The sequence below is a fragment of the Nomascus leucogenys genome, chromosome 4 (genome assembly GCF_006542625.1).
Source record: "Nomascus leucogenys isolate Asia chromosome 4, Asia_NLE_v1, whole genome shotgun sequence".
In the NCBI taxonomy this organism is placed as follows: Eukaryota; Metazoa; Chordata; class Mammalia; order Primates; family Hylobatidae; genus Nomascus; species Nomascus leucogenys.
In genome coordinates this window covers 134,308,523-134,335,245 of record NC_044384.1, presented here as the reverse complement: position 1 = coordinate 134,335,245, position 26,723 = coordinate 134,308,523, and the positions used below count along the sequence as shown (strand labels likewise).

The 26,723-nt window shown below is 39.7% G+C and overlaps 1 protein-coding gene across 3 annotated transcripts in view; it reads right to left on the bottom strand.

Annotated features, from left to right (window-relative positions):
- MTMR7 (myotubularin related protein 7) overlaps window positions 1-26,723 on the bottom strand; it is a 113,751-nt gene that overhangs the window by 73,712 nt on the left and 13,316 nt on the right. For 2 of the 3 annotated variants that reach the window (XM_003256708.4, XM_030812329.1), the window contains exon 2: window positions 228-350. In XM_003256708.4, the coding sequence (XP_003256756.1) occupies window positions 228-350 (123 nt within the window). Of the gene's footprint in view, window positions 1-227; window positions 351-11,103; window positions 11,125-26,723 lie in introns of those variants that run through there. The other variant, XM_030812330.1, reaches the window with a different exon arrangement.

Below are 26,723 nucleotides of genomic sequence, written 5' to 3'. Positions count from 1 at the left end.
CTAAGTCTCTCTTCACTGATGTTCAAATAACTCATGTTTAAAACGAATAGTGGATCAAGTAGATATGACTGCAGAGAAGAAGGCCAAACACACGTTCCAGAAACAGTTCCCTAACACCCAGGCACAAAAGCCCACCCATCTCACCCTGAGGAAAAATGAAAGGAGGCTAAACACTTTTTACTTCAAACAACGCAAAACGAGGAAAGCTAAAAATAAAGAAAGCATACCCATGTTTCTTTTCTTGCGTCAGGTGAATTTTCCACGAATATGACATGAGTAGCCGTCAAATACAAAGTACCTAGAGCTGCTTTTTTAGGAGACACTCGATCTACCAAGCGGACATTTTCAACCTAGAGAAATCGGCATGATGAAAAGAGTTATCGTAAAACAGAAGAGCAATTCACGAAATAAATGATAAGAGGGTAAACTCACACTTACTCCAAAATACAATTTTTTGAGAATTCCCCCAATAATAAAAACCAAAAACTTCCCTTTAAGTTAATCGGATCTCAGAGTAGGATTCTGTATATTAAAAGATGAACATTCACCAGTTATGAAAATATGAGTTTAAAGGTACCACAAAAGATTTGTAGACCCTATTAAGAATACCCTCTCTGAGTTTTACAATGGTCAACACTTTCATTTCATTATAACTATATTACATTTCTAATTTAAAGCACAAAGTGTATGTGTTAAAGTTCTGAGTTTACACTATGTATCAATTACATTCTATGAAAAAGAAAACAGCACATTTTCCTATGTGTTTCTAGCTTGTAGAAATGGCCGTAAGGCTGTTCGCTTCCATATAAAGTAGTAGGAAGTACAAACATACATATGGGAGAAAGAAGTATCCGAGAAATTTGGAAAACATACCATTTCAAAATCCTTACATTCATTTATAACAAACTCTTCCTAATGAATGGCATTATCACCACTCAGCTAAAATCCAAACTGCTAGAAGAGATTTCTAGAAACAACTTTTACAAAGCATACATCTCTTATATGCAGACCAATTTTAAGGATATGTGCACTGAGATCATCCTAAGATGAAATGTAATGGAAATGACAAGACAATCTCTACAGAGCGAGAGAAAACTGAAGCAATGGTAATTCTAGTAAGACACAGACACCATAACCACCAGAGGAACATTCCTGTAATGACCACAGGGCACAGCAATCCTACCACTGCCAAGGACCAACCACCTGCAGAGAAACACTGACTCATCCCTCAAGCCAGAATGGGATTTGCTTGCATGAGGCAGCTTAGGAACTAATGCATTGTATTCGCTCCATTCTTCAGTTTAAATAGAAGCTGTGGGCCGGAGCAGTGGCTCACATCTGTAATCCCAGCACTTTGGGAAGCTGAGGCGAGTGGATCACCTGAGGTGAGGAGTTCAAGACCAACCTGGCCAACATGGTGAAATCCCACGTCTCTACTAAAAATACAAAAATTGGCCAGGCGCGGTGGCTCACGCCTGTAATCCCAGCACTTTGGGAGGCTGAGGCAGGTGGATCCCGAGGTAAAGAGATCGAGACCATCCTGGCCAACATGGTGAAACCCCATCTCTACTAAAAATACAAAAATTAGCCAGGTGTGGTGGCCGGGGCCTGTAGTCCCATCTACTCAGGAGGCTGCGGCAGGATAATTGCTTAAAACGGGAAGGCAGAGGTTGCAGTGAGCCGAGATCACACCACTGCACCCCAGTCTGGGCAAAAAGAGCAAAACTTCTTCTCAAAAACGAATAAATAATAGAAGCTGTGGTCCTGATCTAGTTTGGGAGTCTCAGACTTCCCATCTACTCCAAGGGAAAGCCAGGGGAGTAGCAGATCTCGTGAACATTCCTCAGAGCACCAAGAGCAAACAGGACCCAAGACCTCCCATTGCCCCAGTCTCCTCTAAGCCCTTAGAGCCAAGCCAGCCCTCTAGGAGTAGCTCTAGAGGGTCCCATCTCACTTCCTCCCAATTTTCAGAGATCTACTGTGGTCAATAAAGAATTAGGTATTATAAATATCTGTAGTCATGCAATTTACTCTGGAGCACTGTGAAATTCCTGAGGACTTGTGAAAATCTATGTATGTTAAAGACATTCATTCAACAACAGCGCCCTTCACCTACCAGCTTATGATTTTTTTTTAGAAGAATTCTTTTGTTACTGATATGCTGCACATTCTTTTGTGTGGTTATCCATCATGGTGTATTTTTGTGAATGGTCTTCATATCACTGGTTTACTTTCCTACTGGGTGATCAGCATTTCTTACATATTTATAAGAACTGTTTATACAGTAAGGCTAGTAGCCCAAGGCCCAATGAATTTTTATAACTGCCTCCTTACCAAACTTTTTAAAATTAATTCTAGTATGAATCTCTTGAATGTTCTCAGTAGCCAAATATTTTCTGTAATAATTTGTTGCTTCCTTTCCAATATTTATCCTTTTTCCTTTATAATAGCATTAATTAGAAACTTCAGAGTAACTATAAATAGCATGGAGACTACAGTCACTCTTGCATTGTTTTTCATTTGTTTAATAACAGCTTTGTTGAGATATAACTCATATACCACACAATTCACCCATTTAAATGTACTATTCAATGATTTTTAGCATATTCACAGCACTGTATACACCATCATTGTGCAAACATTAACACACTATTTTAAAACATTTTCATCACCGCAAAAAGAAACCCCGCACCCATTACCAGTCACACCCCAGTTATTCCCCCAACCACTCCAGCCCTAAAAAATCAATTTACCCTCTGTCTCTACAGATTTGCCTATTCTGAATATTTTGTATAAACGGAATCATACAACATGTCATACTTTGATACTGGTTTCTTTCACTTAGCAATCATGTTCTCAATCTATGTTTCAATCCAAGTTCATCTATTCACAGAATGTATCAGTGCTTTATTTTTTGTGGCCCATTGATATACCATTATATGGATGTATCATATTTCATTTACCCATTCATCAGTTGACAGACATTTCGGTTGTATCTACCTTTTGACTACCATGAATAATGCTGCTATGTACTTTTGAGCGTAAGTTTTTGTATGGACATATGTTTTCATTTATCTTTGCTATAGGAGTGGAATTCCTGGGTCATTGGTAACTCATATAGTAAGGCTTTTGAAGAGCTTCTGGACTATTTTCCAAAGCAGCTGTGCCATTTAATATTCCCACCACCAATATACAAGGGTTCCAATTTCTCCACATCCTTGCTAACACTTATTATAATCTCTTTTTTTGATTATAGTCATCCTAGTATGCGATCCCATTGTGGTTTTGATTTGCATTTCCCTGAAAGCTAACAATATTGAGCATCTCTTTATGTGCACCCATTTTTAATGGAACACTTACAATCTTTTACCATTGAGTTTGATGCTGATATTTATTATCACATTGTGAAAATGACCTAATCCTAGTTTACTAAGAGTTTTGATTTTTAAAAATCAGAAGCGAATGTTATGCCTTTTTGATATGTATTTGGATAAATATTTGCTTTTTTAACTCTAGTCCTAAATTATCAATAATAGTAATAGATTTCCTAATCTTTAAAGGAGTCTTGTGTTCCTGGTATATGGCCAACTTGAAATCACAGCTACATAATTCATACATAGTTATTATGTATTGATATTTTAATATTCCTTGTATTTTCCCTGCCATAGTTGTTATTTTGATTTTTTTTCTTTTGCATCTATACTTTTAAGAGAGAACCTCCATGCCCTAGCCTATTCATGCTGCTTTTATCAAGTGAATTAACCATGGTTATGATTATGTCAATTAATCAAGAAGCTTTCAACATACAAAGTATTTATTAGTTGAAACAAGTATAGTACTTCTTTATACGGAAATAAGTCTTTAGTAATGCTTTCAACTTACGTGGTTACAGATCCGTTCACTGTTTCCAATTTTTACTAAATCTCATTTTAATATTATAATACCTTTACAAATTATCTTACTGCAGATTTTCAAATTTTTACAATCTTTTAACTCTTATCTGTGGGTAAACCCCTCTCTTCTTATCCCTTCCCTCATTCCTAATACTGTGAACTGTTTTCTTTTTACCTCTTTGTGATTAGACAGGCAAAGAAAAGTTTTTCTTTAAAGTAACAGGTATTGGATATATCAACTTTATAATATTTTTCTTTTCTACTTTGTTAATTTCTGGTTCCTTAATAAATGTTTTAACTTGCTTTGCTTGGGCATGCCATGTGGTTTTTGTCTGTTTCTTTCTAAATTTTCAGATTTCACAGTCAGTTTGTTAACTGTCATTCTTTTTGTTTAATAGCAAAAGTTTTTGAATTCAATCATTTTCCTCCAAGTATATCTCAGGTTGCATCCTGTGAATTTTATTCATGGTATTCTAATTCTTCTTTCTAGATAGTCTACAATTGCAGTTTTTATTTCTTCTTTGACCTGAAAGTTTTTAACGGGAGTATTTTCCAAATTCCCATATGGTTGGGATATTTTACTTAAACTTTTATCATTAAACATTCTATTTTGAAGTAACTACAAGAAAGATATTATGAAAGAGTATGGGAGGAGAAAATTAAGGTGATATATCTATTTTGGAGTATTTCTTTGGGAAAAAACTCATTTGCAGGCTTAAATGTGCCTAGCTAAATTAAACAGAAGTTCAGGGATAATATACCATTAACAATATCTACAAATGTCTACAAAGGAATGCAAATAATTTTCCTTGCACTTCGGACTAATGAAACTTTATTGAGATAATCATACTGAGCATAAGATAATACTTTGAGGCAAAAATATTTGATATGGATTATTCTCCCTACAGAAGTAGAGGAAGCTATATCACTTAAATTATTTTTAGAAAAGCTCAGTGGAGCAGAATAAGGTACGCAGATGTTGGGAGATTAGAATACTACCATTGAGATGGGATTTTTCCATGTCTTTTTGTTAACTTTGGATGCCGCTGCAGGAAAGTTACATTCCAAAATTTGGCAATAGTTCCTACAGATCCCAGAGCTGTCAAAAGCAATTTTGAAGAAACAAAGAGGGAAAAAAGAAATAAGGAGGCCAACAGTATGATTTCCCAGAGATACTAACAATTAAAAATGAGTTATAAAAATTAAAATTCAGTTGTCTTAGATACGTTATGAAGTCAGAAAGCACTGTTCAGGGACCACCTCACAGTTTATACTAAGATGTTGAAAACGATCTAAAATGAAACAAATTTCAGAGTTGGGGCACCATCTTGAAGACCCACTGACTCAGTAATTCAGCCTTACTTGGGCTAACTTAATTCTATCTCGTCTATACATATAATACGCTGTACATAGTACAAAGTAATAAGGCCAGTTTTATACTTAGGGAGAGCTAAGACTAAGGAAACAACCAGCTTCTCAAAACAAAATTGTTGCAACTCATTTGCCTGCTCCCAGGAGCACTATGCTTAAGACATACGAGGTATTCATACTCTGAAAAAGGCTATGGAAATCTATGCAAAAGATATTACAATATATTAATTCTTGGATGTACATTTTTTACATTCAGGTATTTCTAAAAATGGGACACATCTGATGATTGATGTGTAAGAAGCTATCGTGTCATTTCACTGGCAGTGCTTCTCTCTTCTTTTCTGGTTCATAAAATCTTGCTGCCTCTTAGCACCACTGATGTCTTAGATTTGTTGAAATGTGAAAAATTTAGTCTTTAGCACATAAAAGATAATAATTGAAGCCATGGGACTAAAAAAGTTTACCCAGGGCGAGCAGGCAGAGTGAGAAGAGATCTCAGGAAAATCCAATGTTTAAAGGTCTAAATGAAGAAGAGGAATCAGAAAAGCACAGAAACAAAGAAACGGACAGGTAGGAGGACAATCAGGAGATTATGTTGTCAAGAGGATAGCAGAGGGAATATTTTAAGAGAGAGCGAGTGTCTATGTCAAATGCCGCTGAGAGATGGAGTAAGGGAAGAACTGAATCCATGGCCCACTGGATTCAGGAACATGGGGGCACTGGTGGTCTTAGCAGGAGGGGTCCTGGAAGCATGAGGATCATAAGCCATGAAAGAGCAGCTTGAGGTGCCAACTCCCAGACACTAAGAAAGTAGATACCACTCTTTGCCAAAATAGGGTTTGAACGGGCAGAAGCAGATAGTCTGACCACTCGAACTCCACCCCAGAGCAGCAAGAGCCACATTAGCTTTTCACAAGCAACTGGCACATCAAGACGTTTGAAGGAAAGATGCCTGTTAGTGCTACTAACCGGGGCATCTGCACTTGTGATACACACGGGAAATAAAATGACCCCATTAGGCCGGATTGAGAAATACATTTTAAAGGATTAGAAGGAGATAGGGATCCCTGAGCAAAGATTTGTTTATCCTGCTTATATTGTCTCTCCAATCCTAACAAACTTTCACCCCCAGCTTTTAGAACTTGCCTTTTTAAAAATTAGGAAACATGTACTTATTTATTTAATGTTTAAAGATTCGGAAATGTAACAGCAAGAAAAGAAAATCACCCCTAGGACCATAATCCAACACAAGCACTGTTAGCCTTTTGGGAAAAACGCCTATACCTCCTGTTAAGTGTTTTTTGGGTTTTTTGATTGTCTGTTTTTGTTTTTTTTAATTAGGTCGTGAAGCACCACAGGAAATAATCCCCAGGGATGGAGTGAACAAATCTAATCTAAATTGTTTGAAGGCACCGTTTCATTGCAGTATCAACCCTTCCTTTGCCAATATCTTCAGAACAGTTGGCTATAGACCATAATGCAATGATGGGTTGGAGGAGGGGAGAGTAATTAAGGAAGAGCTAGGTAATTAAGGAAGAGCTGTGCTACAAGCCAAGGACACATAAATGGATGGTGAGTCGATCTGCAACCTGAACTAATTCAGAAGCAAATGATTATGCCAGAGGGGACTGTGAACATGCAAACCTCCGTGGGAACTGGCAGAAATTCTGGGGAAAGATTTGGACTTCTGAAGAAAAGAGAACTGGGGCATTTCAAAGAACTCCACCAATATCTCATGAATCAGGCCAACCCCAGTTGTCAGTTTGTTTATGAAAAATCACCAAATAACAATAAAAACAATAACAAATATTTTTCAATATTCGATATCCATGCATTGCACAATCACTTTATATACCTGAGCTCAAGTTAATCCCCACAGTAACCCCCTGAATTATAGGTTCTTGCAAAATCCCCATTTCATCTTTCTGTTGAACTTGAGACTTGACAACTTTCCCAGATCCTGCAGGGAACAGGTGGCGTGGCCCGGCCAGCATGGGTCTCCAACCTTTTGGCTTCCCTGAGCCACATTGGAAGAAGACGAATTGTCTTGGGCCATACCACACACATAAAATACACTAACAACAGCTGATGAGCTTAAAAAAAAAAAAAAAGGACCATGCATAATTTTCATGATATCCACCACCACAGATAGGCAAAAACATCCTCACATTCAAAGGGCAGGACACCCATGCTAGAGCTAAGGTCTGTCTAACTTCAAAGCCACGTTCTTCCTTCACCATGGCTGCGGTGGGCACTTGTAAATGTCTTTGAGGTCATTCTAGAATTGTTATTCAAAATTAATATGTTTAGCATAGTCAATAATTATTGTAAGAAATCTTACACATGAAATTAGTATTTGAAAATAGAATGCTTTAAGACAAAATTATGATGTAAAACTATATTCACAAGCCACTATCACAATATTATTCTTTTAGATAAACCCAAAGACAAAAAGCTTGGCAATGGATACAAGAGCCCAAAGATTGACACTAGCAGACTTTGGGGATTCTCAGAACTAATAAAAGAGACAGAACACTAAACATCTAATTCCATTCAAAAAGATGCTTATGTGTGGCACTGTGTCAGGTTCTGCAAAAAAAACCAAAAGGGTGAATAAGGTAGTGTCTTTGTCTATCTTCAAGAATCTTACAGATTCAATGGAAAAGACCGTGCCCCAGTTTAATGGCTTTTTTGAATTCCCGTCCTCCCTCTGTTGGGGTTAGACTGAGGGGAAAAAACGGTTTCATCATCTTTTCTAGGCCAAGGCTGAAAATGTTCAGTCAAAACCCTGGGTCCCACCACCGCACTTCCAGGTGTGAGGAGGCCACACTGGCGGCCCAACACAGGTCCTCCTTGGTCTTCCCTTCACTGCCTGGGCGTCAGGAAGACCTCATAAATCACCGAGAGACAGAGCCTTTCTTCAGTGATCCTCTATTGTGCCACCTTCGGATTTCAATCTTAGTAGAATGTGGGTCTTTCTATCCTGCAGGTCAAATATTGAACTGCTGAACATTCAGGGTTCCAGAATCATCTCAGACTATTTGGGTAAGTAAAGTTGCTCTGTAGGATGAGGAATCCAAAGTGCAGGGCCGGGGTGCCAGTCATCGAAAAGGACAGAAAGCAGTGGCACTGGCTACCGGCTTTTCTCAGGCCAAAGACCAAGTCCTCAAAACCATATAAATGAGGCTCCAGATCACTGTCCATCATCTGGAGGAAGAGATCCAGGGACTGTTTAACAGAGAGAAATCAAAATCTCTGCAGCAGCCAAAACCAAAGACAAGTTTATGTTCTAATCTAAGAAAAGCAGCTAGATAAATAGTTTGTTGTGCTAAAATTGGTATCATGACATTTTCTAACTCTACCAACATGAAAAGAAAAGTATTTGTGAGTCAAGAGGCCTGGGCTCTGGTTCTGGTTCTGAAATTGAACTGCTGGGAGTAGGCAGTTTAGACATCATCCCTGCATTTTGACTTCTATAAGGGATCTAAAGGGTCTTTAATGTCTCTCTCCATTCCAGCAGACTGCAGCTGTGACCCAGTGGTACTTCATAGACTACCTATGAGGATACAAAATGGCAACAGTGAAAATGCATACAATAATGACTCAATATGAAATTTTCTGGAAATTAAGTCACTCAGTCACCTGGATGGCCAACACGACTTTTGTGATTTACTGAGGAAAGGAAGCATCAGCCACAGCAGCAATGATGCTCTAACAGCCGCTGAAGCTGGTCCAGAGGCTGCACTGATACCCAGTGTTCTGGTCCCAAAGGACTGTGATAAGCATCCCAAGGCCAAGAGCACCAAGCCCACCAGCCTGGAGGAACAAGCTGCCCGGCCACAGTGGCTCTTTTTCATTCTCCAGGTTCCTTCCCCATCTCGAGCTCTTCTTCTTTGCTTCTCTTGAGGAGTTAGGAAATCACTGGCTAGAAACACTAGAGCACTTGGTAAGATTTCCTGAGTTATTTCTATCTCTCATAATTGAGTATCATTTGGATTTAAAACTGAATTGATGAAGTGTCTTGCTGTCCTCTTAAAAATAAAGACTTTCATTTGACTTTATTTTAAAATCTGTCTATTTAGTACATCCATCCATCCATCTTATTTTCTTTTTGCAGTCTTTAATGTTGATATTCAGGCTACACGGCATGCAGAAAAATCTTAGTGTCTCACATGAAATACCCACCCCTTGGTCAGAAAGTGCCTAAGTGATAAAGAGACCTTGTGCAGCAACAAAATTTGAGACCACTACAGGAATGAGAAGCTACAAACGCAGGCAGAGTCCTTTTTTTCTCAATGTTCTTCCATTGTGAGCAGAAATGTAATATGAGCCACAAAATGTACAGGTGTAAAGCACAAAAATGTACATTAATACTGCACTTTAAAATACACAGCAGTTAATGTAGTTCTATTACATTGTGCAGTAATTAGCACAGTGATTAGGAGAATGTAGTGAGGTCGCAGGGCATTGGCTGTAAGAAGCACTCACAGGGCACCAAACTGTCAGGACACGATGACGTGAGAGCGGCTGGTGTTGTTCCGAGATATGGGGACCGGGATCCCAGGGCCTGTTGGCAGCTCAGACAAGACACATCCACCACTTGGGGGGTGTGGAAGCTCCCAGGGAAGGGAGCCGCTCTTAGATACCAAGGTTGGGAGCATGGTTCTGGGCATGGAGGCTGTTTTACCTTTAAACACTGCCCACCCCCTCAGTCCCTACTTAACTAAGCGCTGATGACAAATCCAGGCAATCCAGGACGAATTTTGCAGAAAAGCTTATGGCAAAGGAGGCAGCAGAACTGTGGTGCATTCCTTTTAACCCTTCCCTCAAGCAGAGTGAGCAAGAGGAGGAAGGGTAATAACAACAATGAAAATACTTTTACCACTGACCACACAACTACTGAGCATTAGATACTGTGCTAGGTATTATCCATATGCTATTTCTAACCTTAGTTGAGACAAAGACATGGTTACTCCATTTCACAGGTGCTAAAATTGAAGGGCAAGAAAAGTCAGTCAACTGCCCAAGCCTCGCAGCTAGAAAGTGGCAGAGCCAGATTTCAAACCAGAAGTGTCCACTTCCCTGGATCTCTCCCATACCTGACCTCTTCAGTCTGGGTCTAATATTGCAAATTAAGGAAAAACATCCTGACTCAAAAGTCTCTCCTCCATTGTCCCTGAGATTTCAGTTAGAGAGGAATATGTTTAACAAGTTAAACGCTCTGGCTACAGCTAAAAGATTTGGTCTTCTGGTACAGAGCAGCTTGGCTGGCTATGTGACCTCCCTGCTTGCTCATTTCTCTTGTCTGGAGTGGCAAATCCCCAAAAGGCCTGGTTCTCCCAGTGGTCCAGGGATTCTCTGGGTGGAGCTCTGAAGTGTGCGCCAGCATGTTTCACGTCGAAAGGTGCAATGGCCTCCTGCAGCTTTGGAGGAACCATGCAGGAACCAAGTCCCACTTCTAACCACACATGCAGTAATTCTAGAAACATCTACCATATAGAAATTCTCAAGTCATTTTTATTTATGGCACGTGTCACTGTCTGTATAATGGTTGCTAAAAAAAGATGTTTCAAGCTGGAGTTCAGAGTTCCTGGACAAATGATCCCATCTATAAGTAACTGCATGTGTGAGAGAGGGGAACAAAACATACACCTCAGTAGTTATTAAAAAATAATTGTTACTGGCTGGGCATAGTGGCTCATACCCATAATCCCAGAACTTTAGGAGACTGAGGCAGGAAGATCACTTGAGGCCAGCACTTCGAGACCAGCCTGGGCAACAAGATAAGATCCCCATCTCTACACAAAATAAAAAAATATCTAGGCATAGTGGCAGGCACCTGTAGGCCCAGCTACTTAGGAGGCTGAAGTGGGCAGATGGTTTGAGCCCAGAACTTTGAGGTTATAGTCAGACATGATTGTGCCACTGCCTTCCAGCCTGGATGACACAGTGAGAACCCTAGCTCTAAAAAATAAATAAATAAATAAAATTATTGACAAACATATCCATAACACAGACTTCAGAGTTTTACTTCTTGCTCCCACCTCATGTCCACGACTTCATTTCCCCTGTGTTAAACTCACAGAAACAATAGAGTATGCAAAAAATATAAACTATCCAATTACAGCTGGCAAAGTACTCTGACATACAAGAAGAAAAACTGAAGCTATGGCAAATTCTCCCAACAATGTAGAATTGCCACGATCTCTTATAATACAGAAAAAAAGCATTTGGTTTTTCCAATTGAAAAAGAAAGCACTTTTTTCCTATTTACATAAAGTTACTGAAACAAAAGGTGGTAACCATGAAGCTTCAGGATTTTTTAAATTCAGCCTTTTGACAGAGAAATAACATCAACTGTTTTTCCAAAAGGAGTATTTAATCTTTCTACAACTATAAAATCATTGAAAGTCTGTTCCCAGGACTATTTTATTCAAAGGTCAGAGATTAGAGAAGAATTGAGCATAATCCAAGAAAATATATGACACATAACCAGAAGAAACAGACTCTACCTTTCATGAAATCCCTTAGATACCTCTAGTATAATGAAGAAAAATGCTGGTGGGATGCACACACAGGGATATATCTGGGAGGCATGCAAAGAATCCTATTCTCAAGCTGCCTAAAACAATTAATTCTTTAAAAAACGCATTGTGCTGTGAAACTAAGTTATTTCAAAAACATAGTTAATATAGTTGATATAGTTCGGATCTGTGTCCCCATCCAAATTTCCTGTCAAATTGTAACCCCCAATGTTGGAGATGGGGACTGGTGGGAGGTGACTGGATCATGGGGCAGTTTCTCCTGAATGGCTCAGCACCATCCCTCTTGGTACTTAATATGGTTTGGCTGTGTCCCCACCCAAATCTCATCTTGAATTGTAGCTCTCCCAATTCCCACATGTCGTGGGAGGGACCTGGTGGGAGGTAACTGAATCATGGGGCTGGGTCATTCCTGGGCTGTTCTCATGATAGTGAATACGCCTCACGAGATCTGATGGTTTTATAAAGGGAGCGTCCCTGCATAAGCCTTCTCTCTTGCCCACCACCATGTAAGAAGTCTCTTTGCTCCTCCTTCATCTTCCGCCATGATTGTGAGGCCTTCCCAGCCATGTAGAACTGTGAGTCCATTAAGCCTCTTCCCTTTATAAATTACCCAATCTCGGGTATGTCTTAATTAGGAGCATGAAAACACACTAATATAGTACTGTCCTCACGATGGTGAGTTCATTCTCATGAGATCTGGTTCTTTAAAAGTGTACAGCACCTACACTGTCTCTGGCTTGCTCCAGCTCCTAGCATGTAAGAAGTATCTGCTCCCTCTTAGCCTTCCCCCATGATTGTGTTTCCTGTGGCCTCCCGGCAGCAGATGCCACCATGCCTCCAGTACAAACTGTGGAACCATGAGCCAATTAAACCTCTTTTCTTGATAAATTACCCAGTCTCAGGTATTTATTTATACCAATGTGAGAATGGCCTAATAGTCAAACACAATACAAAGCAAGCTACTTGGGAAAGAACCTTGTGAAAATTAGACAGCTGCTGCCCATCAGTTTAAGCCCTTTTAATTTAATTAATTAAATCTGCTAAATTGTGGCGGTCCTGCTCTGTGCCAGGCACCAAGACTATTTATCAGACTCTCCTGGCCAGGAGCAGTGGCTCACACCTGTAATCCCAGCACTTTGGGAGCCTGAGGCAGGAGGACTGCTTCAGCCCAGGAGTTAGAGACCAGCCCAGATCATGCAGTGAGACCCTGTCTCTACCAAAAACATTTAAAAATTAGCCAAGCATGGTGGCACATGCCTGTAGTCCCAGCTACTCAGAGGGCTAAGGTGGGCAGATCACTTGAGCAGGGGAGGTCAAGCCTGCAGTGGCCCGTGATCATGCCACTGCATTGCAGCCTGGGCAGCAGAGCCAGACCTTGTCTCAAAAACAAAACAAAAAGTTCCTAACTGGTAATACTGCCCACAGATGATCTGATTCCACCTGTATCTCCTAGGACTCTTCCAGGAGCAAGAGACAGAAATTTCAACCTCATATGGCTTGAGCCAAAAGGGCTTTTATTGGATCATATGTCTACAAAGGTCAGTGATAGGGCTGGCTTCAGAAGGGGAGGGGGGCTGAAAACACCTCAGCTCCTCACCCTCAAACTCTGGGCTGGACCCTCAATGCTGGCTCTCATCAGGCTCTGCTCATAATGGCTCCAGCTACCCCTGTCCCATCTCCTGCCACATCCATAGCCATGAAGAAAAGCACCAGCTGCCCTCCTTGGAGCCCAAGCCAAGTCTCATTGCATCTCACTTGGTCACACACTTATCCCTAAACCATTCAGTATGGTCATGAAATGACATGATTTGGGTAGCTGGATTGGCAGTATGCCACACACCAAAAAAACATACAAACTGAGCATAGAGCAGGCATGACTTCTCAGAGGAAGCCCAGGAGAGTGGATGATGGGTGGCCAAAGCCCAGCACATCCTGCCACACAGTCTAGTCCCCAGGTTGGCATTAAACAGTCACTCTAGACACACCCTGATCATGTCACTGTCTGTTCAGAGCTACAGTGTCACCCCCCTGCTGCTGACCGGGACTTCCACAACCTGGCCCCACCTTACCTGCTAAACAAGTTCATCCTTTCATTCCCAAAGCAGTCACGAGTCTCATATGATAGATATCACTGATCATTCTTCCCAGGTATTCTGATGTACCAGCATCTGTGCATGTGAAGATATCCCAGGTATTCTGATATCCCAGATATCCCAGGTATTCTGATGTACCAGCATCTGTTTCTTCCTCTACCAATATCTATTTAGCCTGGAGAGCTCATATCAACATACTTCAAACTCTGGACAGAGCCAGTTTCAGCCAGGTTAAGTGAAGCACGGAGGTACAGATTTGAAGACTAAGACCCAGTTTCAAATAGACTCACAATCCAAGAAGTTTACACAGACCCAGGGGAGCGACTGGTAGAAAAGTTCACCCCAGTCATCTCGATACAACTTTGAAAAGTAAGGGGGAAAGAATAAATGAACATATCTAGACTGTTTTGTTATGTTGATTGCACAGGAAGGCATTAAAAATGAATAAAGATCTTGTAATTCTACGCATGTCAGAAGGATTGTTAGTATATCAGTGTCCCAAGTGAAGAATCTACGTATTTCCCAATTTGACGGAAAATTTAAGTCCTTCCTCCACATGGGAAATGGGGTACTTGATACATACATTTATATAGATATTGGAGACACCTAAAATCTAATTCCTATATGTAAAATTATACTCATCAGAGAAAAATATGGGCTTTGAGAAATCTGCATTTTAATGGAGAAAAATAAATCATCCAAACTTCCTATACAGATAAGGATTATTGTATCTAGTTTAGGTCAAGGTAAAGAAAATATCTTGATGATTTTAGATAACGCTGAGCGGTTATAAATGGGCAGGTTGTTGAGTTCCATCTACCTATACAATTGTTAAAACAGTAGATTTGACTGAGGTTTAAGGAAATTTTAAAAATTCTCCTAAGGGAATATATAAGCTAAAAGAGTGACACAGCCATAGCTACATAAGTAAGAGTGATAGAAATTCTTAGAAAAGGCAGAACAAGAAAAAAGTGCCCATTTTTGCTCAGGGGAAATTACAAACGTTATGCCAGCAGCCAACGCTCATAAATAAAAATTCAGGCACTTGAGAATTTTGCAAAGGGCCCATATAATTTATTTTGGTAGGATGACCCTGGATATGTAGGATTAAAAGAACATGCACTGCTGAACAAGAGCAAAGTCCCAGGATTTATTTCAACACCACCTTAAAATAACCCCAACCAAAAATACCATTTTCAACAAGCATAAAGAAGAGAAAAAGAAGAAAAAAGAAGTTAAAAGAAAAATAAATTCAGAACAGATGCTGGTTCTTTGTAACTCAGTGAATACATGATGCTTTGTATCTCAAAGAGTAAATGTATAGAATGCCCTACTCAAGATAGTTGGGTTCAAAACAATACAGTCATTTTAAAAACATATACTAGTATTGGGAGAATAAGACCTTGCTTTGAAGCAATACAGGAAGTCAAAGGCTTATTTGATTATGATTTTCCTTTAACAATATTTCTAAAATTCTAAAAGGATTCTGAATTTGACCTATTTTTGACAAAGGCACTAACAGCAAAGGATGAAACCATCTACTTATATAGCTCTTTGGGAACTATGGGGAAACATTTTTCCAAGGACAAGTTGTGCCAAATAGAACTTACTAACTACTGGTCCAAAGGGAGGAGAAAGCCCAGGCACAGAGAGACCCAAGTCGCATGCTCTCCCTCCCACCAACCCCTGGCAAGTGCCAGTGCAAGAGGACGAAGGGGTACACTCTGTCCACCAGGCCAAGGCCAAGTTCCAGCCCATTTACACATTCCCATGCCTCACTCCTCGGCTTCGAAGCCCCCAAGGACAGACTGCATAATTGGCACCATATTTTTCTCTTTCTCCTCTCACAGTCTGGCCCTAAAATGTCCATCATTCCCACTCTGGGAAGTGACTATAAAGCAGAATGCCTTGCAGACCCAATGATGTGGAGACCTCTTCTGAGGCCCAATAAGCAAAGCTGCATGATTGCCTGTCACAGCGCACTCTGAGGTCACCAAGAACATTAACAAAAGGACACTGCCACTCACCCAGCGCAACACACTCCCCTCCAGCCTGACACCCAAGATCCACCTCCTTAATAACACCTTTCCTCAACTACCCCAGTCCACTCGGATCATTCACTGTCCTCTGAATTGCTGTGACCTCTCTGATCACTACTTGGTTTCTACTTATCCTACACTACTTCATTACATGTTACCTTTACTGTACACTCTAACCATTACCAAAATCATATTCTCATGGGAACCCAAGTTATTTTATTCCTAATATTCCCTGCAGCACAATGAACAATGCTAGGCAAACACTCACACTAGAACTGTGGGAAGAAAGGAAAGGGACACACGGTCCTTGGCTGACTGGCTTTCTGAAACAACAATGATCACATTTCAGAACATCACAGCAACCCTCAATGGCAGGATCCTTAAAGATTGGCACTAATGTTTTTGCCTATCTTTGTAGCCTGATGCCAAGCACGGATGCTAAGTATTTGTTCAATGAATGAAAATTAACAGTACTATGGTAAAAATAAATCATGTGATGGCTTCTAGGTAGAATTAAGTATGATTATCCCAGAATGCTTTATGATTGAATTTGACTTTTCAGACAGGAAGTTAAGAAAAATTCAGCTGTGGAAGATGTTGCACATACAGGAGACACAGCAGAGACGAGGAAAAAATAAAACAAAACTTCATCTGCAAATGTGAAAAGTAGGGCCATATAACCAAAATGGAGAATACTGGAGGAGAAGAAAAAACATGTCTGTTGAAAGATATTGAAAGATACTGAAGCTTCGACACCAAGTCACATTAAACCGTTTCCTTTACTCATTCATACAACAAATATTTATTGTGCACCTTTACTCTGTACCAGATATAGAGTGTTCTGAGTGCTGGGCGCACACGAATTGGGAAGATAAAGTTACTGCTCACATGGAGTTTGTATTCTGCTTGAAGGTGGGAAAGCAGGGAAACAGCGAATATGTTAAGAAAAAAAAAAAAAGAAACCCCTCATGTATTAGTCTGTTCTTACATTGCTATAAAGAAATAACTGAGACTGGGTAATTTATAAAGAGAAGAGGTTTAATCGGCTCATGGTTCTGTAGGCTGTACAGGAAGCAGAGTGGCTTTTGATTCTGGGGAGGCCTCAGGAAGCTTCCAATCATGGTGTAAGGCAAAGGGGGATGAAGCTTCTCAGATGGTGGGAGCAGGAACAAGGAAGAGTGAGGGAGGAGGTGCCACACTCTTTTAAACAACCAGATCTCAAAAGAACTCACTATCATAAGAGTAGCACCAAGGCGATGGTGCTAAACCATTCATATGAAATCCACCCCCATCATGCAACCATCTCCCACCAGGCCCCACCTCTAACACTGGGGATTACAATTTGGCATAAGATATGCTGGAACCATATCACCACATATGTGTGCCAGAAGATTCCTAGAGAGGAAATTAAAGCAGGATAAGCAGTCGGGTGAGGAGGGCCAGCAGGATGCTGCGTTAGTCCCTTCTCACACTGCTATAAAGATAGTACCCAAGACTGGGTAATTTATAAAGGAAAGAGGTTTAATTAACTCACAGTTCTGCATGGCTGGGGAGGCCTCAGGAAACTTACAATCATGGCAGACGAGGAAGCAAATACATCCTTCTTCACAAGGCAGCAGGAGAGAGAAGTACAGAATGAAAGGGGAAGAGCCCCTTAGGAAATCATCAGCTCTCAGGAGAACTATCACTTATGAGAATAGAAAGGGGAAACCACCCCTGTAATCCAATCACCTCCCATGAGGTCCCTACCCCAACACGTGGGGATTACAATTCAGATTACAATCCAAGATGGGATTTGGGTGGGGGCACAGAGCCAGACCACATCAGGTGCCCAGGGAAGTCTTCTCTAATAACATAACTAGGTATTTCAGTAGAGAACCAGAGTGAGTGAGAGAGCCAGCCATGGGGGTATCTGGGGAGAGCATTCCAGGCAGATGGAACAACAAATGACAAGACCCTGGACAAGAACAGGTGGATATGGTCAAGGGTCTACAAGGAAGTGAGGACTTCTGGATCAGCATCTGTGAGGGGAAATGAGTAGGAGATGAGGTGCCCAGTAGATAGACAAACCTTGTAGGGCCTTCCGGGACAATGTTACGACTTTGACTTTCACTCTGAGTAGGGTAAGAAGTAACTGGAAGATTTATAGACGGAGGGTGGCAGGATCTGGGAAAAATCTTTTTAAAATGGGAGATTTTCCAAAATCTTAGCTTACAGTGATAACATATATATTGATTTAAAGAACTGCAATATTATTTTTGTTTAATTCTTTACTACACTGTAAGTTCCATGAAACTAGGGCCACTGTCTGTCTTATTCACCATTGGATCTCCAAGGCCTAAAACAGTATCTGGCATAGAGAAAGCCCTCAAGGAACACTTCCTGAATGTACAAGTGAATGGATATATGCATCAATAGTGTCTTTAAATTTATCTCTTCAGCTTAAAAGGCAGAATCCCTTCCTTAAACTACCAGTACTCAAACTGGGTGAACAGTTCACAACTTGCACAGTTCAAGTGTACCTCGTTCTAAATAATGTGTGCTTTGCTACATGCCCTAAGGAATAAAATTTACTTTTACAGCTTGGCAATAAATTTATTTCTCCAGGAATCTATGATAAGCATTGTTTTAATAAATGAAAAAGAGGAGAAAAGTAAACATACAATTTTTATAAAGTTGTCATAGCCTGCCACAAAACATTAAGTGGGGGTTATTTTTAAACCATTTTAAACGGTTGTGGGAGGAAGGGTTGGGTTTATGTCCTGGGAAGTATTTTTACTCCCAGAGGCTTCAACTAGCTGTCCACCAGGGGAAAGGGCACTAGGAAAAATAGTTTAGACTTTTCCTGGCCTAAGAAATATGGTACAAAATGAGCTTCTTGGATTCCCTCTGAGTGCAGTATGAGAATATAAAACTGAACCATTACATGGACAAAGTCACGGAATCTTGGGTGTCTGGTCAAGAGGTTTAGTTTCAAGCATACTTCACAGCTTGTCCTGTTCAGAATGGAAAAAAAAGCAATAAAAATAAGCTTTAAATAAGAATGAGAAAATATATGTACACCTGTGAAAACAAGCATTCCAAATGCTGTTTTGCCTCCAGATGTAAGACAGAAGGGATAACCAAACCTAACCAGTTAATAATATGAGTTCAATAGGGAAATGTCAAAATTTACTAATAAATAAATAATGGCACAAGTAGACTTACATAGGAGGTTACAGTTTCATGTCTTTATCATTCCTTACAAGCATATAAATGTTTCTAGGTGTACAGTGCCTTAAAATTGCATCCCTTTTTAAAGCCCTCATGGCAGCACCAATGTTACCCTCTTACTTTCCTCCACTAAAAAGCCAAAGTGTGTTTCCCACTTTCTTCTCCATGCTTCCATTCCAAAAAGACTCTCCTTCAGGAATCTAGGGCGATGTCACTGAGGCTTTGCCTCATAGGCCACCGCAAAGGCTTCCTGAGCGAAACCTGACACCTTTCCTAAAATCCATGTGTTTGACGAAATCAATGTTTTTATTAAAGAACAATATGCTGCAAAGTCTGGGTGTGAACTAGAGTTGGGTTACAGGGAGGCATTCTTTGCAGAGTTCCTCCAGAGGCAAAAATATTGAAACTCATTGTGCAGTGGGGAGGTGAGTAGGTCAAATGAAATGTTTGGATTTAGAAAATTCTTTTTATTCTCAAATTTCATGAAAGTTCTTTCAGCATACAAACTTGTGACCACATCCTTTTGCAATGATGATGATTACAAAAATAACCTGAAAACAGCTAAAAATGTACTATGTGCCATATTATTTAGTGCTTTAAATGTATTCTGTTTACTCTCTAACAAGCTATACGTGAGAAAACCAAAGCTTTCAAGAATATATACCCAGCTAGAATAATCAAGACTGTGTGGTATTGGCTAAGAATAGACAAAGATATTAAAGGAATAGAACTGAGAGTGCAGAAATAAATACACGCATCTATAAAGAATCAATTTTCAACAAGGGTACTAAGACAATTAAATGGAGTAGGAAAATTATTTTCAAAAAATGCTGCTGTGACAACTGGAATTCCACATGCAAAAGAATGCATTTGGACCTCTATCTCACACCATATACAAAAATTAACTCAACATAGATCAAAGACCTAAAATCTTTGTGACCTTGGATTAGGTAATTTCTTAGATATGGCACCTAAAGTATGAGCAACCAAAGAAAAATAGATAAATTGTACTTCATTAGTACTAAAAACCTGTATTTCAAAGATAACAATGAGAAAGACACCCTACAGAATGAACGAAAATATTTGCAAGTCAAATATCTAATTATTTAGTACCCAAAATCCATAAAGAACATTTACAGCTCAACATTAAAAAGATAGATAACCCAATTTAAAAAACAAACAGGAGCTAGAAGCTGTCCTCCTCAGCAAACAAATGCAGGAACAGAAAACCAAACATTCCATGTTCTCACTTATAAGTGGAAGCTGAACAATGAGAACACGTGGACACATCATGGGGAACAACACACTGGGGCCTGTCAGGGTGGTTGCGAGGGGAGGGAGAACATCAGGAATAAAAGCTAACGGATGCTGGACTTCATACCTAGATGATGAGATGATCTGTACAACAAACCACTCTGACACGTGTTTATTAATGTAACAAACCTGCATATTTTGCACATGTAACCTGGGACTTAACACAAAAGTTGAAGATAATAAAATAAAAAATGAACAAAGAATCTTAATAGATATTTCTCCAAAGAAGACATACAAATAGCTAATAAGCACATAAAAAGATGCTCAACATAATTAGCCACCAGGTACATACAACTCAAACTACCATGAGATACTGCTTCACACCCATTAGGATAGCTATAATCAAAAGAGATAATAACAAGTGAGGATATGGAGATACTGGAACCCTCATACACCACTGTTGCGAATATAAAATGGTGCAGCCTCTTTGGAAAACTGTTAGCCTCTCAACAGGTTAAGCATGCATTAATATATGATGCAACAATTTCACTCCTGAGTATATACCCAAGAGAACTGAAAACACATTTTCACACGCAAAAAAATTTATACATAAATGTTCATAGCAGCACTATTCCCAATAAAAAGTAGAAACAACTGAAATATCCATCAACTGATGAATGCATAAACAAATGTGGGGTATATTCATGCAATGGAATATTATTCAGCAATAAAAAGTAATGAAGTACTGATATATGCTACAACATGGATGAACCTTGAAAATCTTAATTTATGCTTAACTGAAAGAAGCCAGTCACAACAGACCATAAATTGTACAATTCCATTTATATAAAATGTCCTGGATAGGCAAATCTCTAGAGATTGTCCAGGGTGTAGCGAGAGAGAAAGGAGGGATGACTGCCAGTAAATATCAGGTTTCTTTCTGGTGTGGTGAACATGTTCAGAAATTACATAGATAGTAGTAATGGTTACATATTGTTGTGAATATATCAAAAACGACTTAACTGTATACTTTTAAATGATGAATTTTATAATATGTAAATATGTTAGTTTTTTAATTATGCCAAAATCGAAAATATATACATGTGGCAGAGTAAGAATTTTAACTGAGTATCTGACTTCAGACCCACAATGCCACCCACTATCATGCTAATAGTTGATATACATTTGCCAAATTAAGTATTAGTTCATTGGACAAATTCATTCAGTCAGTAAGTATTTACTGAGCAGTGGTTACGTGCCAGGAAATGTATTTTTTTAAATGTCACAAAACACACATAAAAGATATCCTTTAGACCATTTTAAGCGTATAATTCAGTGGCATTAAGTACATTCACTGTTGTGTAATCATCACCATCAATTTCCAAGACTTTCTCAACCCCTCAAACAAAAACTCTCTATTAAGCAAAAACCCTTATTTTCCCCTACCCTCAGTTCCTTATAACTTTTACTTTTCATTTCTAAGAATTCTATATACCTCATGTAAGTGGAATCATACATTATCTGTCCTTTTTTTGCCTGTCTTATTTCACTTAGCATAATGTCTTCAAGGTTCACCCATATTGTAGCATGTAGCAGAACTTCATTCCTTTTCATGGCTGAATAATATTCCATTGAATGTACATATCACATTCTGTTTATACATTCATTTGTTGATGGACTCTTGGATTGTTTCCACCATTTGGCTATTGTGAATAATGCAGCTATGAACATGGGCATACCAGTATCTGTTTGGGTCCCTGTTTTTAATTATTTGGGGTAAATACCCAGGAGTGGAAAAGCTGAGTCATATGGTAATTCTACATTTAACTTTTTGAGAAACTACCAAAGGGTTTTCCACAGCAGCGGTACCATTTTACACTACCACCAGCAATGCACAAGGGGTCCAATTTCTCCACAACCTTTGCCAACACTTGCTGTTTTCTTTCTTTCTTTTTAAGTAATAGTCATCCTAATGGGTATAAAGTGGTATCTTATTGTGGTTCCGACCTGTATTTCCCTAACGGCTAGTGATGTTGGCTATCCTTTGATGTACTTATTGGCCATTTGCATATCTTCTTTGGAGAAATGTCTATTCAAGTCCTTTGCCCACCGTTTAAACTGGGTTGGTTGTGGTGTTGCACATAAGTATACAAATATATAAGTACATTTGTTTGCTTTTTTAAACAGATGTAAACACCTAAACTTAGAAACGAGAAAAAGCAAAGCAGAATCTTTCACATTACAAAGGAGCCACCCAGTATACTTTTAAATACAACATTCTTCTCATGCTGGGAAATGGATTTAGAGTCTATGACCTCAATCTTAATAGATGATAGGGGAAGGTGACAAAGAACAAGGATTAAACTACTGGAAATAAGTATATTTATGTACATGATATAGAATAAAATATTCAATGTTAAATAATATAATAATATCCATCAAGAGATATGGCTGATCATACCAACATACGGTTTATAAAAAAAAAAAAATTCCAGAGAAACTATGGGGATGGAAGGAGAGATGGCCAAACAGAAGCCTCCACAGATCATCCTGCCTGCAAGAACACCAAGTTTTAACAACTACACACAAAAAAGCACCGTCATAAGAACCAAAAATCAGGTGAGCTATTAAAGTACCTGGTTTTAACTCTGTATTGCTGAAAGAGGCATGGACAAGGGTAACAAAGACAGTCTTGAATTGCCGAGGCAACCTGCCCCCATACCCTGGCAGTGACTAAGTCCACAGATTCTTTCTCCTACATGGAAAAAGAATCTGTGGACTTGTGGGAAGGAGAGCAGAGCTACGTGAGGACTTGGCATTCAACTCAGGGCTGCCCTATCATAGCAGAACAAAGATGTGTTGGGCTCAGGGAGTATGTGGACCAGCCTTAGCTAGAGGGAAATTGCCTATCCCGGTGGTCAGAACTTGAATTCTGGCAAGCCTCACTACTGCAGGCTAAAGTGCTCCCAGGTCCTCGGTAAATCTGAAAGGCAATCCTGGACACAGGACTGCAACTCCTAGTCAAGTCCTAGCGCTGGGCTGGCTTTAGAGTCAGTGGACTGGGGTAGCGTGTGGCCTAGGGAGACACAAGCCGGGGTGGCTAAGGGAATGCTTGTGTCACCCCTCTCACAACCCCAGGCAGTGCCTCCTGGAAGTAACTCCTTCCTTCTGCTTGAGGAGAGGAGAGCAAAGAGTGAAAAGCACTGTCTTGCATCTTGGATAACAACTCAGCTACAAAAGGATCAGACACCAGGCAAAGTTAGTTGTGAGGCCCCCATTCCAGGCCTTAGCTCCCAGATTACATTTCTAGACATACCTTGGGACGGAAGGAAACTTGCTGAATGGAAGAGAAGAACCCAATCCCAGCAGGATTCATCATCTGCTGACAAAAGAGCTCTTGGGCCCTGAATGAGCAGTGATACCCAGGTAGTACACAGTGGGCCGTCAGTGAGACTGAGGCATGCTGGCTTCAGGGAAGCCCAGCACATCTGCAGCTGTGGGGACAATGGTGAGAGACTAATTGTGCTTGAAAAAAAAAAAAAAAAGAGGGAAAAGTAAAGGGGACTTTGTCTTGCACCTAAGGTACTAGCTCAGCCATAGCAGCATAGAGTACCAGGTGGTCCCTTGGGGTCCCTGATTCCAGGCCAAGGCTCTTGACATCATTTCTGGACCTGCACTAGGCTGGAGGAGAGCCCACTGCCCTGAAGGGTGGGCTCCAAGGCTGGCAGCATTCACTACAAGCTGACTGAACAGCCCTTGGGCTTTAAGCGAACGTCGGTGGTGGCCTGCAGAAACCCCATGGACCAGTGGTAGTGGTGGCTACTGGAAGAGGCTCCTCTGCCTACAGAAAGGAGAGGGAAGAGCAGGAAAGACTTTGTCTTGTATTTTGAGGGCCAGTTTTCCTGCAGTAGAATATAACATGAGGTAAGTTTTTAAGGTTGTGGACTCCAATCCTTGGCTCCCAGACAACATCTCTGGACCTGCCCAGGGCCTAGGGAACTCGCCACCCTGAAGGGAAGGACACATGCCTAACTGGCTTCTCCACCTGCTAATGGTAGAGCCCTAGGGCCTTAAGTGAACTTTGGAAGTAGCCAGGTAGTGGTTACAGTGGATCCTGGGCAAGACCCAGTGCTGTGCTGGCTTCAAGTCTGACCCAGTGTAGTCCCAGTGGTGGTGGCCACAGTGGTACTTGTGTCACCCCACTCCTAGCTCCAGATAGTTCAGCGCAGAAAGAATCCATTTGTCTGAGAGAAAATAAAGGAAGAGAAAAAGACTCTCTCTGATAACCCAGATAATTCTTCAGGATCTTATATAAAACCATCAAGGCAGTACCTCCATGAGTCTGCAAAAACCACAGCATTATTGGGCTTTGGTACCAAGTCCCTTTGAACACCTGGAAGGTTCCAATAAATACGACAACAAGCCCTGACTGCAAAGACTACAATAAATACCTAACTCTTCAATGCCCAGATACCAACAAACATCCAGAAGCATCAAGACCATCCAGGAAAACATGACCTCACCAAATGAACTATGGCACCAGGAAACAATCCTGGAGAAACAGAGGTATGCGACCTTTCAGACAGAGATTTCAAAATTGCAGTGTTGAAGAAACTCAAAGAAATTCAAGTTAACAAAGGGAAGGAATTCAAAATTCTACCAGATGAATTTAATAAATAGATTGAAATAATTAAAAAGCATCAAGCAGAAATTCTGGAGTTGAAAAATGCAATTGCTATATTGAAGAATGCATAAGAATCTCTTAATAGCAGAACTGATCAAGCAGAAGAAAAAAATTAGTGAGCTTAAAGACAAGCTATCTGAAAATACACAGTCAGAGGGGACAAAAGAAAAAAGAGTAAAAAACAATGAGGCAGGCCTATAAGATCTAGAAAGCCTCAGAAGGGCAAATCTAAGAGTCACTGGCCTTAAATAGGAGGTAGAGAAAGAAATGCGAATATAAAGTGTATTCAAAGGGATAACAACAAAGAACGTCACAACCTAAAGAACTATAGTGTGTGAACTACTCAAGTAGAAAGATTAAATGATGAACCAATAAAAAATGGTAACTACAACTTTTCAAGACATAGTACAATAAGACATCAAGAGATGCAACAAAAGGTTAAAAAGAAGGGGGTATGAAATGAAAGTGTAGAGTTTTTATTAGTTTTCTTTTTGCACATCTGTTTGCTCAAGCAATCAGAGCTAGGGCAACATCAATTTAAAATAACGGATGACAGTATTTGCAAGCCCTATGGTAACTTCCAAGGGTTGAGGATAGAAGGAACACACCTCAACATAATAAAAGACATATACAACAGACTCACAGCTAGTATCATACTGAATGGGGAAAAACTGAAAGCCTTTTGTCTAAGATCTGCAACACGGCAAGCATGCCCATTGTCACTACTATTATTCAACATAGTACTAGAATTCCTAGCTAGAGCAATCAGAAAAGAGAGAAAAAAAAATAAAGAGCATCCAAACTGGAAAGGAAAAACTCAGATTATCCCTTTTTGCAGATGACATGATCTTATATTTGGAAAAACCTAAAGATTCCACCAAAAAACGATTTGAACTGACAAAGAATTCTGTCAAGTTGCAAGATACGAAATCAAAATACAAAAAACAGTAGCGTTCATGTATGCCAACAGTGAACAATGTGAAAAAGAAATCAAGAAAGCATGCCTATTTATAATAGATACAAATAATATAAAATGCCTAGGAAACAATTTAACCTAAGAAGTAAAAGAACTATAAAAGGCAAACTATAAAACACTGATGAAAGAAATCAAAGAGGACCCACAAAAATGGAAAGATATTCCCTGTTCATGGATTGGAAGAACAAATATTGTTAAAATGTCCATACAACCCAAAACAACCTACAAATTCAATACAATCCCTATCAAAATGCCAATGCCACTCTTGACAGAAATAGAAAAAATCCTGAAAGTTATATAGAACAACAAAAGACCCAGAATAGCCAAATGTATTCTGTGCAAAAAGAACAAAACTGGAAGAATCACATTACCTGAAAGGAAATCAGTATGTCCAAGAGATCTCTGCCCTCCCATGCTTATGGCAGCATTATTCACAGTAGTCACGATTTGGAAGCAAACTAAGTGGCCATCAACAGATGAATGTGTAAAGAAAACGTAGTACATATATACAATGGAGCAAGACTCCATCTCAAAAGAAAAAAAAACCAAACAACTGATAAACATCAATGTATTTAAATTGTTGTGTAAATCTCTATCACCTCAGATTAAATTTCTCAAGTATCTTTTCTGGTTCCATTTCTTTTTTTTTTTTTTT